Source organism: Chrysochloris asiatica, unplaced genomic scaffold (assembly GCF_000296735.1).
Source record: "Chrysochloris asiatica unplaced genomic scaffold, ChrAsi1.0 scaffold00093, whole genome shotgun sequence".
In the NCBI taxonomy this organism is placed as follows: domain Eukaryota; kingdom Metazoa; phylum Chordata; class Mammalia; order Afrosoricida; family Chrysochloridae; genus Chrysochloris; species Chrysochloris asiatica.
The window spans coordinates 2,671,289-2,684,848 of record NW_006408611.1 but is presented as its reverse complement, the minus strand read 5'-3'; the positions used below and the strand labels follow the sequence as shown (position 1 = coordinate 2,684,848).

The window sequence follows — 13,560 nt, the reverse complement described above, 5'->3', positions numbered from 1 at the left end:
ATTATTTGTTTTAATGCTGCCAACAGCAGATTAGGGTTTATTCTGTGGCTCGAGGGCAGGTGATGACATTTAAATATAAAGTCCAAAGTCCAAGACTCCCAGGGAAAGTTACCTGTCTCATTGGTAGAGAAAGTTCAGTTTTCAGGCGTGGCTGGGGAGGGGCTGGGTAAGGGGCTGGGACTGCTCCTGGCAGAAGCTGGCCATTGGTCCAGCAGGCCCGGAGCGCGGCTCCAGCCTGGCAGTCGACCAAGGGCGTTGCCGAAACAGGGCGGGGGCGGGGCCAACTGTCTGTTTCCTCAAGTGCACAATAAAGTTTCCAAAGTTTGAAAGAGAAGAAAAAAAATCCACGCCCCTTTTACTGTCCGGGTGTGGACGCCTGCAGACTGTAGAGCAGAACTCTCGTGGCCCTGCGCTCCCGGAGGTGTGGCCGGCGTGCGGGGCCCGCGGAGTGCAGGGATGGGAGTCACTGTGGACGTGCACCAGGTGTACAAGTACCCCTTCGAGCAGGTGGTGTCCAGCTTCCTCCGAAAGGTACCGGCCCCAGTGTGGCCCGTCCCGGACTTGGGACTCACGTTTTCGGCGCTCTGACTCCGCCACCCCTGCTGTTTGCTCTTTGGCGCGCAGTTCCTTTCTTCTCTGTCCACGCGGAAGTCCCTATCGAAGTTCTCTGTCCAGTTTCTGGTTTCGTTTTAGGGATACTTGGAGCGAGGGTGGAAGTGAATTTCCTCGAAAGCTCCTCGTCTGGGATAAAGGAAACGGGTTCCTGCTAGGCGTCACGTCCACACCTAGCACCAGCTGAAGGGAGTGGTTTTTACTTAGGTGGGACCCAAGGACCCGCAATTTTTTGAGTTATTTTGAGATTGCAGGTGACTGGTCTTTCTAATAATGTTTGCTCCCCTAAAGCGTAGTGGAGGCGATTGAAGCCATCATCCTAGTTTATTGATGTTGTTTTTAAGTGCCGTCGGGTTTGTTCCGACCCATAGCGACCCTGTATAGGTTTCCCAAGGCGTGGCTGGTGAGCTTGAACCGCCGACCTTGCAGTTTAAGCCGACATTGCAGTCCAGCTCATTAACCCACAGCGGCACACCAGGACTCCATCCTAGTTTATTAGGCATTGTTACTCTACTGCTTCACCCCTTTCTCTTTATTAAACATCTGTGGGGCTTTGAGCCCCTGCTTAACCTCTTCCTGCTTTTTTTTTTGTAATCTGTAAAATGAGGAAAATAATATTATCAACTCATGTTGCTGTGATGTGCCGTGGAGTCGGTTCTGACTCATAGCGACCCTGTACAGGGTTTCCGAAGCTGTAAATCTTTACGGGAGCAAAAAGCCTCATCTTTCTCCCGCGGATTCAAACTGCTGACCGTGGGATTAGCAGCCCGATTGGTAACCACTATGTTACCAGAGCTCCTTAACACCTCATAGGGTTGTTGTATATTCAAGTGAGCTAATTCATGTACAGTGCATATAGTGACTGATGCTTAGCTTTTGTTATTGCTGTGTTGTGACGTCAGTTCTGATTCATAGTGATCATAGGGTTTCCGAGGCTTTTCTGCTGGTGCAGAAAGCGTCATGTTTCAACTGTGGAGCGACTGGTGACCTCGAACCGCTGACCTTGTGATTTACAGTTCAATGTAGCTTATGGAGTCACCGTGCTCCCCTGATACTTAGTGGTGGTTGTATGCCGTGGAGCTGATTCCGACTTTTAGCGACCCTGTATAGGGTTTCCGAGACTGTAAATCTTTACCAGAGCAGAAAGCCTCACATTTCTGCCTTGTAGCAGCTGGTAGAGTCAAACTGCTGATTTTGGGTTAACAGCCCATTTCACAATCCACTAAAACATTATTTTGAGTGTTGTGATTTCTAATACCATAGCTGTGCACCCTGTAGTCTTGATGTGACACTGTAGGATAGGCACTGAATTTTTAACCACAAAGTCAGCGGTTCAAACCCACCAGCAACTCGGAAACCCTACAAAGGGTCGTTATGAGTCGCAACAGACTCAGCGGCATTTAACAATAGCTGTGCACTGTAGCCTCAATATTCAGCATCCCTGTAACTTTCCAAGGGCTCCTGCTAGAACAATGGCTTATGGCATTGGGAGAACTTGAAGTATTTTGAAAAATCAAAAGCAAATAACCCTGGGAGGTAGACTTTGCTATTAATTCACTGATCTTGGTCAAGGGACATCTATCTATCTAGTTACCATATCTATAGGTTGAGGGTGATGTACCAGAGATCTTTTAGGCTCCCTATCACATTCTTAATCTAGGCAAGAATTGCAATTTGCCTTGGATAATAGCCACAGGACAATGCATTTCACAGGTGCAAGCTAGAAGGGAAACTGAAAGAGAAGCTGGGAGAAGACCATTTTTTTATGTGATAAGGTCTGACCTTAGAGGAGATGATACATAGGTTGACATAGCATTTTTATGGAGTCTGTTTTCCCCTGGATGCCAGCTCTGTGAAAGTGGGAACTTGTGTACATTGTTCATAAGTATCCAATATCTAGAATAATGACTAAAACCTCCTATGTACTCAGTAAAAATATGATGAATGAATGAATGAATGAATGAACTATAGACCTGGAATAGATTTTGCCTTTGACCTGGCTTTTGTTGTTGTTAGATGCCATTAAGCTGGTTCAGATGCATATTGACCTTTTGTACAATGGAACAAAACACTGCCGGTTACCATCCTCACAGTTATTGCTATATTGCTTTATGTGAATCCATTGTTGCAGCCATTGTATCAGTTTATTTTACTGAGGACCTTTCTCACCTTTTGGCTGACTCTGTATCAATCATGGTGTCTTTCTTCAGGGACTGATAACAGGTCCAAAGTATATGTGATGAAGTTTCACTAGCCTTACTTTTAAGGAGCACTCTAGCTGCGCTTTTTCTAGGACAAGTTTCTTGTTCTTCTGGCAGTCCATGTTATATTCAGTATTCTTCTCCAGCACCACAATTCAAAGGCGTCAATTCATCTTTGATCTTCCTTATTCATTGTCCAGCTTTTGCATGCATATGAGGTGAAAACACCATGGATTGAGTAAAACATGTCTTAGTCCTCCAGGTGACATCTTTGATTGTTAACATTTTAAAGAAGCTTTTTGCAATAGATTGTCCCAGTGCTAAATGCCATTTGAATTCTTGGCAGCTGCTTCCATGCGTGTTCATTGTGAATTCTAATAAAATGAAATTCTTGACAACTAACTTCTGTCTTTTCTCCATTTATCATGGTCCAGTTGAGAGGATTTGTGTTTTCTTTATGTTATAGTCTTTAATATTCACCAGTAAGTGCTTCAAGCCTTCTTCACCTTAAGCAAACAAAGTTATGGCATTTGCGTGTCTCAGGTTGTTAATGAGTATTCTTCCAATCCTGATGTCACATTCTTCTTCAGTTTCTCAGCGTTATTTGCTCATCATAGATAGGAATAGATTATGCCTTTGGCCAGATTTCTAGGCCCTCAAGCGAAACATCCAACACTCCCATCTTTCGTTAGGATGAGTACTTTGAAATGTAGGTTCTCCAGTACCATTGCTCCTTGGGAAGCCTTTCTGGATTGTTCTCATCACGAGGGGATCTCTGACCTCTCAGAACTCCCTGGTCTAGGCCTTGCTGACCATCCTTTATAGGGCCCTAGCGTTACTTCTGTACACTTCCTGTTCCCTGACTAGAATGTAAACTTCTGCAAGGCAGGACTCATCCCTTCAGAAGTTTGGAGCACAGTGCCAAGCTCTCATGTGTAGACTGTTCACCATGTGTCTACTGGTGGGCTAAGTGTTCTTTCAGTCAACAAGTGTTTTTAAACTCTCCCCACCCCCATCTTCCTTTGAGTGTCAGGCTCTGTGTTATGTAATCATGGACACACCAATCAGACCCTCTTCTCCTGGAGCCTCTGGTGGGTGGTGAGCTTGACATTATCAAATAAAGAAGCACATAGCTCCAATTGATGATATGTATTCACAGAGGGCAAGTATATGCTACTGTGACTCAGTAAAGCAGGGGCACCGCTGAAGTCCATGATGGTGGTCATAAGGAAAGGCTTCCTGGAAGAAGTGACATTTATGCCCTGATGGCTGATGGATGAATAAGAGGTTCCTAGGCAAGGAAGGAGGGGAGGAAGTGCTTTCCGTACGTTTTCATGCTAAATCCTCCCAGGAACCTCAGCAAGCAGCTATAATGGACTTCCATTTCATAATCTGGAGAAACTGAGGTTCAGAGTGTAAGGACCAAACTGATTTTACCTGATTTTGCCTACCTAGAAACTGCTTGACTAAACTCTAGTCAGGCTCAGGAAAGCATTTTAAATAGACAAGGCCTCAGTTATTAGTTCCCTCCAGAGGCAAGGTCAATCTCCATTCTGTACATTAGCCTGAACACGTACTCTAGCTCCAAGAATATGATATATGTATAAATAGCCAGGCAGCTCAAGGCCAGAGGCCAGATGTTTTCCTTTACCCTAGCCTAAGAACAAAGACCACCAGTCCTGACCAATTAAACTGTAACATCTCATAGTTTGCCAATTGTTAACCAATCCAAAGATTGTAAAGCTGAGAAACCTGAGCTGTTTGAAAATTCTATAAAAATCCTGCAGACAATGAATTCGGGGCTCTTTCCCTATTCCGAAATGTCGGATAAGGTTAGAGACCTGGCTTGAGCTTGATTAAACAACCCTTATGTATTTGCATCGGTACACGGCTCCTGGGTGGTCTTTGGGGACCCTGAATTCTGGGCATAACAAGAGTTTAACCAGCTTTTCTGAATTCCCCAGCTAGCTTTTGGAGACCCAGGATTTCAACACAAATCTGAATCCAAAGTCTTCACCCCTAATCACCAGGCTGCTGCCTTGCTCAAAGTAGGCACTTAGCTGTTTGTTGAATGAATAAAATGATATTCTAGAATCAGCTTTGTTGTGCTTTTTATCCAATATCAGTCCTGTTCATAATCTTCTCTTACAGTTTTCTGAGCTGAGTGGACCTAGTGTGTCTGAAATAAGTATAGGCCCTTGATGTGTGATATGGTGTGAAAATACAGTGTTTCAGTTCTCTGTTGCTATGTAACATGACTCCAAATCTTGGTTTTAAACCAACAATATTCTTTTAATCTGTACCCCTCTGTGGCTCAGCTTGGCAGTTTTTGTGCTCCTTGTGGTATAGCTGAGATGACTGTGTAGTTACATTGAGTTTGCATCTGGTATACATTCTTGTAAAATTCTTAGCATAGGTTCTAGCATATAAAAAGTATGCTATAGATTGTAGAACAGAAAAAGGTGTAATAGAAACTTGCCCTAAGTACTGAGAAGGACGTTTTGAAAGGCAGGGGCCGGGAGAGGGGAACTGTGTTTCCCAGACTGAAGGCATTCTGGTGGTAACATGACATTTCTACTACTAACGTAGTGGTTAGGAGTCAGGCTATTAACGTCAGGGCCAGGCATTCTAAATTACCAGCTGCACTGTGGGAGAAAGATGAGGCTTTCTGCTTCTGTAAAGATTTACAGCCTCGAGAATTCTATGCAGTGTCACTATGAGTCGGAACTCCACGGCATATAACTACCACCACCAGTAGCGTAGTGGTTACGAGTCGGGCTGCCAACCTCAAGGTCAGCAGTTCTAAACTACCAGCGGTTCCATGGGAGAAAGATGAGGCTTTCTGCTCCTGTAAAGAATTACATCCTCAGAAACCCTGCGCAGGGTCACTATGAGTTGGAACCGACTCCATGGTACTTAACAACAACAACAACCACCGGTTTACAAAGCAGGAGTTCTGGTATGGCGCTATAGGATAAGCACTTGACCTCGAGGTCGATTTGAACTACAAGATCGGAGGTTCAAAATCACCAGCTGCTCTGTGGAGACCTTTATACAGAGTCGCTATGGCTTGGAACTGACTTGGTGGCACTTAACAACAACAACATTTACAAAGCAACCCTTGCGTGACCCCAGGCAAGACTGTGTAACTATTTATCAGATGCCAATAAATCCATTTGCTGTGAAAATTTTCATCTTTTTTAACTTAAAGCCATGAATTGCAAGTCAACAGATCTGGATTTCAATCACTGTGCTTTTGAAAACGCTTCCACTTACCTACTCCATGCCTGTGTGCAATTTAGAAAAAGGTTCCATCTTGAAGGCGGTGGTGAAATGAGTTCTTTGGAAAAATAGTTAGAGAGATTTGTTTCCCTTAAGCACTGAGGAGTTACCTTTACCCAAGATTTCTACTTTGGAGGATTTGTTACTTTTGTCCAGGTTGATGTACCACCTTTTTTTTTGGGAAAACTGTGAACACTTGGATGGTTTGATACTTTTTGTCTGTCCCAGGGATGCAGCCTGCCCTGTTTTTGGTTTATTTTACACACCTTGTAGGATTTGATCAGTATACTTAACGCAAATGAGTGACTAGAGTCTACTATCCAAATGAAGTGACTATGTCCGTTGAGAAGGAATGGACCAGTTCATAGCTCTGGTGTGAGGCACATGCCTTGAAATTGACCAGGCATTTACTATATAGGCAACCAGTGCCATAGAGGTTTGCAGACAGAAAGAAAAGAAGGCAGGAAGAAACAGAAAGGAGAAAAGGCAAGTGAGGCAGGAAGAGAGAAGAGACAGAGGAGCTTCATATAAGCCAACGGTTGTAACACTGAAGACAGCGAGGGGCCCCAAAGGGGCTTTCTGGCAGTCAGTGGTGACAGCAGAAATCTGCTGCTAGGAATACAGCTAAGAGAGCTGGACAGAACTACATTGGCTGTGAGCTGGGTCATTTAGCAGCAGTAGAGGCCGATGACAGAAATACTTGTCCTGGGGGCTGAGAGGAGGCCTCCGGGGCTGAGGGGGGAGGTTTGCATGGCAGAGAGAAGGGCCTGTTTGCTTGGAGCTCAGAGATCTGTTCGGCGCTGAAGAAGGGAATCTGTGCTTTCCTGTTTGGAAGAACCTTCTGGCTTTCCCTACTGATTTCCTGATTTTGACTCAAAGTTGTAGCCTGTGATCTCGATCCCGAGTTAACCTTTTGGTCCTAATCCTGAGTTGTTGTACCCTGTTGCTTCCTTAATAAACCATTTAGCTGTAAGTGTGGTCTGAGAGTTCTGTGTGGCCATTGCAGCGAACCCCACAGAGAAATAGAGAGTGCTCTGGTGGGGTGTAGGCAGCAGGACAGCTGGTGTCAGAAATGTAAAGAAGTTGGAGAATGGAGGTATTTCTCACTTTTTAGGAATAAGCTTTGGGTTTATTCTGTGTCTCATACTGACAAATTTTGATACTATCACTACTAGTTTACAGATGTCCTCCACACAGGCTTTGTTGTTGTGTTTAAGTGCTGTCGAGTCAATTCCGACCCATAGCGACCCTGTATAGGGTTTCCAAGGACCAGCTGGTGAGCTTGAACCATTGATCTTGCAGTTCAAAGCCTTACACTTTGCCAAATCAAAATGGGTCTATGTAAGTGAGTTAGAGAAAGTGCTCCTTCTAGGTAGATGTAACCCTGCACCCATTGACCTACTTGAGTGGGAGTCCTTGTGTAGTGATCCCAGCTATCTTAGTTTTCCTTTTATCAAATAGTAATGCCTTTGACTCCACCTACCTTCCAGGGTTGTCCTGGAAATCAAATGTGCAGCATTTATAACAGATGGAAACTCTTTTTAAGCTCAAGGTAGTAAGAATTATATTTTTGGCAAAATATACTTTTATTTATTTCTTGCTAGTCTTTATGTATTTTGGTTTTCAAAGGAAAGCTCTTGGCAGCCAGGACAGTCAAATGAGGATTTCTGGGAAGAATTTAATCTGATTTTGCACAATGCTATGTTTGAAGCTTGCTTTAGCACCGAGAAGTTCTATTTTAAATAGAGTCTACTGATCTACAGCTTTTGGTATGCTAGGACCTTCCTTCCAAGTTATAATATACTACTATTTTTAAAACCTGAGGAAAGTTTGCTCTTCTTACACCTGCCTTTTGGATACCACAGGCAAAGAATTTCATGCTTGAAAGCTAACTGATACCTTAAGCACTGATACCTTAACAAACAATGTACTATTTTTTGTTCATGGAATGCAGTATTTCTTAATAAACTCTTCATGAGAGAGTGCTGTGAACTCAAGATGGCTTATTCATCAGATGCTAAAGTCTTCTTTCCTGAACTATTGTGTCAACAACATACTTGACAATGTATCTTGATTTCTTTCTTTGTATGACACTTCTCTTTCTACATTTTACTTAAAATCATATAGAAAGAGAAAGAGTACAACAAAGTTGCACACATGAATGTAGCAATGTAGCAGTGTAGGAGAGGTGCCCTTTCTGTAAACTTAAGTGGACTTGTTTAATAGGCTTCCCTTTGCTGAGCTGATTTCAAAGAGATTATCTTTGCAGGCGGCAGTGCGGGGGGGGGGGGGGGGATGTTTGAGAACCATTGTGTTGACTTGATTTTCTTGTTTTTGTCTCAAAAGAGGAAGAGACGTTAGTTTTCCTGACTATAGAATTGTTCATGTTGATTCTTTTTATTCTATAGGCAAGAGTCATTGTGACTAGAATGTAAGCTTCATGGTTAGGGAGCTTTGTCATTTGTTTCTGATGTGTCTTAAGCACCCAAAGATATCCTGGAAAATAGTAGGTACACAGTCAAACTTTGTTGAATGAATGAATAAGTGAATAAAATACACTTGGAGTTTAACCAGAAGTCTTTGGTTAAGCACTTGACTACTAACAAAAAGGTTGATGGTTCAACTCTACTCTGAGGTGCCTTAGAATAGAAGCCTGGTGATTTACATTAAAAAATTCTTTGTTGTTAAGTTCTGTCTAGTCAGTTCAACACTTAGTGACCCTGTATAGGGTTTCCAAGGAGTGGCTGGTGGGATTGAAGTGGTGAACTATGCTTTTCATATAGTGCCAGGAAAGGTCATAACTATAGAAAACCTTGTGGAGCACAGGTCTAGTCTGATACACATGGTTCACTGTGAGTTTGAATTGACTTGATAGCAACTGGGTTTTTGATGTTATTGTTGTTAGGTGCCATTGAGTCGGTACAAACCCATAGTGAAGTTATGCACAGCAGAATGAAACACTGCCCTATCCTGGGCCAGCCTCACTATTGTTGCCACGCTTGATTAAAGGGGTTTTTGATGGTGGAGGTTTAAGTCAGTTTACCTTTGAATTGATTCTGACTTAAGACAACCCCATTTGTGTCCAACTTGAACTGAGCTTCATAGGATCTTCAGTGACTAATTTTTGAAACAAGCTAGACCTGTCTCGACTCTATTCTGGGGTTTGTTGTTGTGCTGTTGAGTTGATTCCGACTTGTTGAGTTGATAGGGTTTCTGAGGAGTGGCAGATGGGTTTAAACTACCAACCTTGTGGTTAGCAGTCCTGTGCTTATCCTAGCTATACCAGGACTAGGGTTTAGATCTATGCATTTTCAGACTGATTCAGTGTGGGATTCAGTAATAAATATATCCCTTACTTTTGGTACTATAATAAAATGGACAGATTAAAAATAATTTCTTTGTTTCAACACAGTTATCTTGTATTTTATTTATTCTAGCTGGGAGCCTGATGTGCTGAACAAAGTTGTTTCAGTGTTTACCCTGAAGGTCGTAAACGGGATTTATGAAATGGTTATTTCCATTTAGAGTAGAAAGTTGATTGGGTAATTAATAATGTCTCTGATCCTATCATTTTTACCTAGCAAATACAACACTTACATGAATAGAACTTCTCTTCGTGCAGATTTCCAGAAATAATATTTGGGATGAACCTGTAAGTCCATATAAATGGGATCCTTAACGCATAAGCCTATTTTAACAGAATATTATATATCTTTCTTCTTCATCGCCTTACCCCCGCAGTAGTCTTTCTTCACTCTTATCTTCCCATTCTTACTTGTGCTATGAGCAGATAAGACATGCTTAGGAGACTGTAGACATGAAGAGCATGGGTTTTGGTGTCAGATGGGGGAGGGATGTCAGTAGCCCTGTGAGCTTGGACAAGTCAGTTCTTCTTTCTTTGCCTCAGTTTTCTGATGTGATGTGCAGATTGTACAGCCTTGCTTACTGAAATCAAAGAGGACTTGAAGCACTTACTGATGAAGATAAAATATTACAACCTTCAGTGTGAATTGCACCTCAACAGAAAGACAACAAAAATTCTAACAACTGGATCAATAAGCAATGTTATGATAAACAGAGAAAAGATGAAAATGGTCAAGAATTTCATTTGTTTGGATCTACCGTCAATGCCCATTGAAACAGCAGACAAATCAAATGACATATTGCATTGAGCAAATCTGCTGCAAAAGACCTTGTCAAAGTGTTAAAAAGCAGTTATGTCACTTTGAGGACTAAGGTGTGCCTGACCCATGTCATGATATTTTCAATTGCCTTATATGCATGCAAGAGCTGGACAGTCAATAGGAAGACCAAAGAAGAATAGATATTTTTGAATTATGATATTGGTGAAGCATATTGAATACACAGGCACACCTTGTTCTATTGCGCTTCACTTTATTGCCCTTTGTAGATATTTCATTCTGTACAAGTTGAAGGCTTGTGGAAAGCCTGCGTCCAACAAGTCTGTTAGTACCATTTTCCCAATGGCATATGTTCTCTTCATTTTGGTAATTCTCACAATATTAAAAACATTTTCATAATGCTATTGTACACGGACTCCTGGTGTGGTGCTGTGGGCTAATGCGTCAGATGGCAAAGTCATTTGAACTGTAAGGTTGGTGGTTCTAGCTCACCAGCTGCTCCTTGGAAACCCTATACAGGGTCAGTATGGGTCAGAATTGACTCGACGGCACTTAACAACAACAACATTGTACACTTAATAGATGACAGTAGAGTATAAACATAAAAAAATAATGTGATTTGCTTCCTGGTGATAATAACTTCATTGAAGTGGCATGGAACTGAACCTGCAGTATCCCTGAGGTCTGCTTGTACCATGGACTGTCAAAAGAATGAGCAAATCTGTCTGAAGAAATGCATTCTTAAAAGCAAGAATGGCAAGACTTAGTACTTTTGACATGTTATCAGGAGGGACCAGTTCCTGGAGAAGGATATCATGCTTGGTAAAGTAGAGGGTCAGCAAAAACGAGGAAGACCTCTCAAGAAGAGGATGAACACAGTGGTCGCACCAATGGGCCCCAACATAGTGATGATTGTGAGGGTGGGGCAGGATTGGGCAGTATTTTGTTCTGTTGTTCATAAGGCTGCTATGAGTCAGAACCAACTCCATGGCACCCAACAACAGCAACAACAACAACAACAACAACAACATGCCTCAATTAACCACATTTGTAAAATGAGAATAAAAATAGCTACCTTCTGCAGTTATTGAGGAAATAAAGTTGAAAAGTACATAGGGGTGCACATAATATACCTAATATAATGCTGGCACACAGTAAATGTCTTGAAAATATTTGTTGAATAATAAAGGTTAATAGCAGTGTTGTTGTTAGTTGCCATCCATTCTGACTCATGGATGTCAGAGTAGAACTGCTCTGTAGGGTTTTCAAAGCCATGACCTTTTGGAAACAGATCATAAGGCCTGTCTTCCAAAAGCCTCTGGATGGATTTGAATCACCAAACATCTGGCTAGTAGTGTAGAGCTTAGTCACTTACACCACCCAGAGACTTTGATAATAGATTGAGAATGAACAAAAGGTACTTATTTGTATAATGGCTTGTTTTTTTTAAATGAAGCTGAAATAATTTTAAGGCACATTTTGTAAGTTGCCTAGTGGAGGTTGTGATTTTGTGGCACTATGGGAGAAAACACTGGACCACAAGGTCAATGTGAACTGTAGAGTTGCCAGTTCAAATCCACTATCCATTCCTTGGAAACCCCATACAGGGTCACTATGAGTTGGAACCAACTCGGTGGCACTTAACAACAGCCAGTTGTTAAGCAAACATGTATTACATGTCTTTTTGTTGCTGTTGAGTTGGTTCCAATTCATAGCAACTCTGTGTAGGGTCTAATAACACAACAGCTCATTTCAATTGAGTTAGTTCTAACTCATAATGACACCGTAAGGACAAAGTGGAACTGTCCCACAAGGGTTCCAGGGCTGTAATCTTTTTTTTTTTTTTTTAAGGTTTTTATTGTGGATTGACTGAAAGTTTCCAGGGCACATCATCAGTTTTGCTTTCAAGAAATCATACATTGTGTTTCATTACAATGATTATAATCCCCTCTATGTACCATCGGTTAACAGTATTACTATCTATTCACTTAAAAAAAACACACAAAAAACCCAAAACACTCAGGTATATATAATAATTTACACCTCTAAAGGGCACCTTCTGTCAGTCTGCCACCTGGCCACCAGCTCTTAGTCCCTCTTTTGCAATGAATCTAGAATCCTCAGCTGCTCCCCCTCTCCATGACCACGTCTCTCCAGCCGTCTCTGGCATCCTTGCTTCTCTGGATAAGGTCCTGCATTCTGCTTGTGCTCTTCTCCCTTGATGGTCCTAGAGTCTTCTGTTTCTGGACTGTAAGATTAACCACTCCCCTGTTTTTGTACAAAACTTCTACCTTTACAGTTGTGACAGTCACAATTAGTCATGATAACATTTATTCACTATTGACTCATACGAATCTTATCCCCGTCTCTTTTCACCAGACCCATCTAGACAAGATGAGAACTATTCAGTGGGGATTCATTCTCCCGGCCCCCCATACTCTGAAACTAAACTCCCTCTTGAAACCTTGTAAGCCAGTCACTTCATGCCTTTATCGCCCCCTCATTTTAGGTAGCCAATGTCTAAGTTGCCCGTCCCTATCTACCCTGTGTACAGCATTAGTACTTGATGTGAAGACTCCTTCCCTCTCTGTTGGTATTTAGAGTTACTACTGACATCTGTCAGTTTGTCGTACTGCGATGGCTTCTGAATTACTGTGATTCTGAAAGTTATGCCAGCAGGGTCACCCATGGTGGACAGGTTTAGGATGAGCTTCCAGACAAAGACAGACGAGGAAGAAGGAGTGACGAACTACTTCTGAGTATTTAGTCACTGAAAACCTTATGAACAGCAGAGAAACACTGTCAGATATAGTTCCGGAAAATGAGCCCCTCAGGTTGGAAGGCACTCTAAATGCGACTGGGGAAGAGCTGCCGCCTCAAAGTAGAGTTGACCGTGGTGACGCAATGGAGTAAAACCCTTAGGAGAAAAGCCCTTCAATTGCTGATGGGGCACAACTCAAAATGAAGAGAAACAGCTGTAAACATGCACTGAAAATCTGAACATGGCATGTACGAAGTATGAATCTGGGAAAATTGGAAGTTGTCAAAAATGAACTGGAACACATAAACATCAGTATCTTAGGCATTAGTGAGCTGAAATGGACTGGTATTGGCCATTTTGAATTGGAGGACCACATGGTTTACTATGCAGGGATTGATAAATTGAAGAAGAATGGTGTTGCATTCATCATCAAAAAGAACATATCCAGATCAGTCATAAGGTACACTGCTGTTTGTGATAGGATAATATCCATGTGCCTACAGGGAAGACCAGTTGATACCACTATTATTCAAATTTATGCACCAACCACTAAAGCCAGTGA

The 13,560-nt window shown here is 42.2% G+C and overlaps 1 protein-coding gene across 2 annotated transcripts in view; it reads left to right on the top strand.

Annotated features, from left to right (window-relative positions):
• Nucleotides 1-456: 456 nt before the first annotated feature.
• Nucleotides 457-13,560, top strand: part of LOC102837348 (PRELI domain-containing protein 2-like) — a 127,177-nt gene continuing 114,073 nt past the window's right edge. For both annotated transcript variants that reach the window (XM_006866579.1, XM_006866578.1), the window contains exon 1: nucleotides 457-531. In XM_006866579.1, the coding sequence (XP_006866641.1) occupies nucleotides 457-531 (75 nt within the window). The remainder of the gene's footprint in view (nucleotides 532-13,560) is intronic.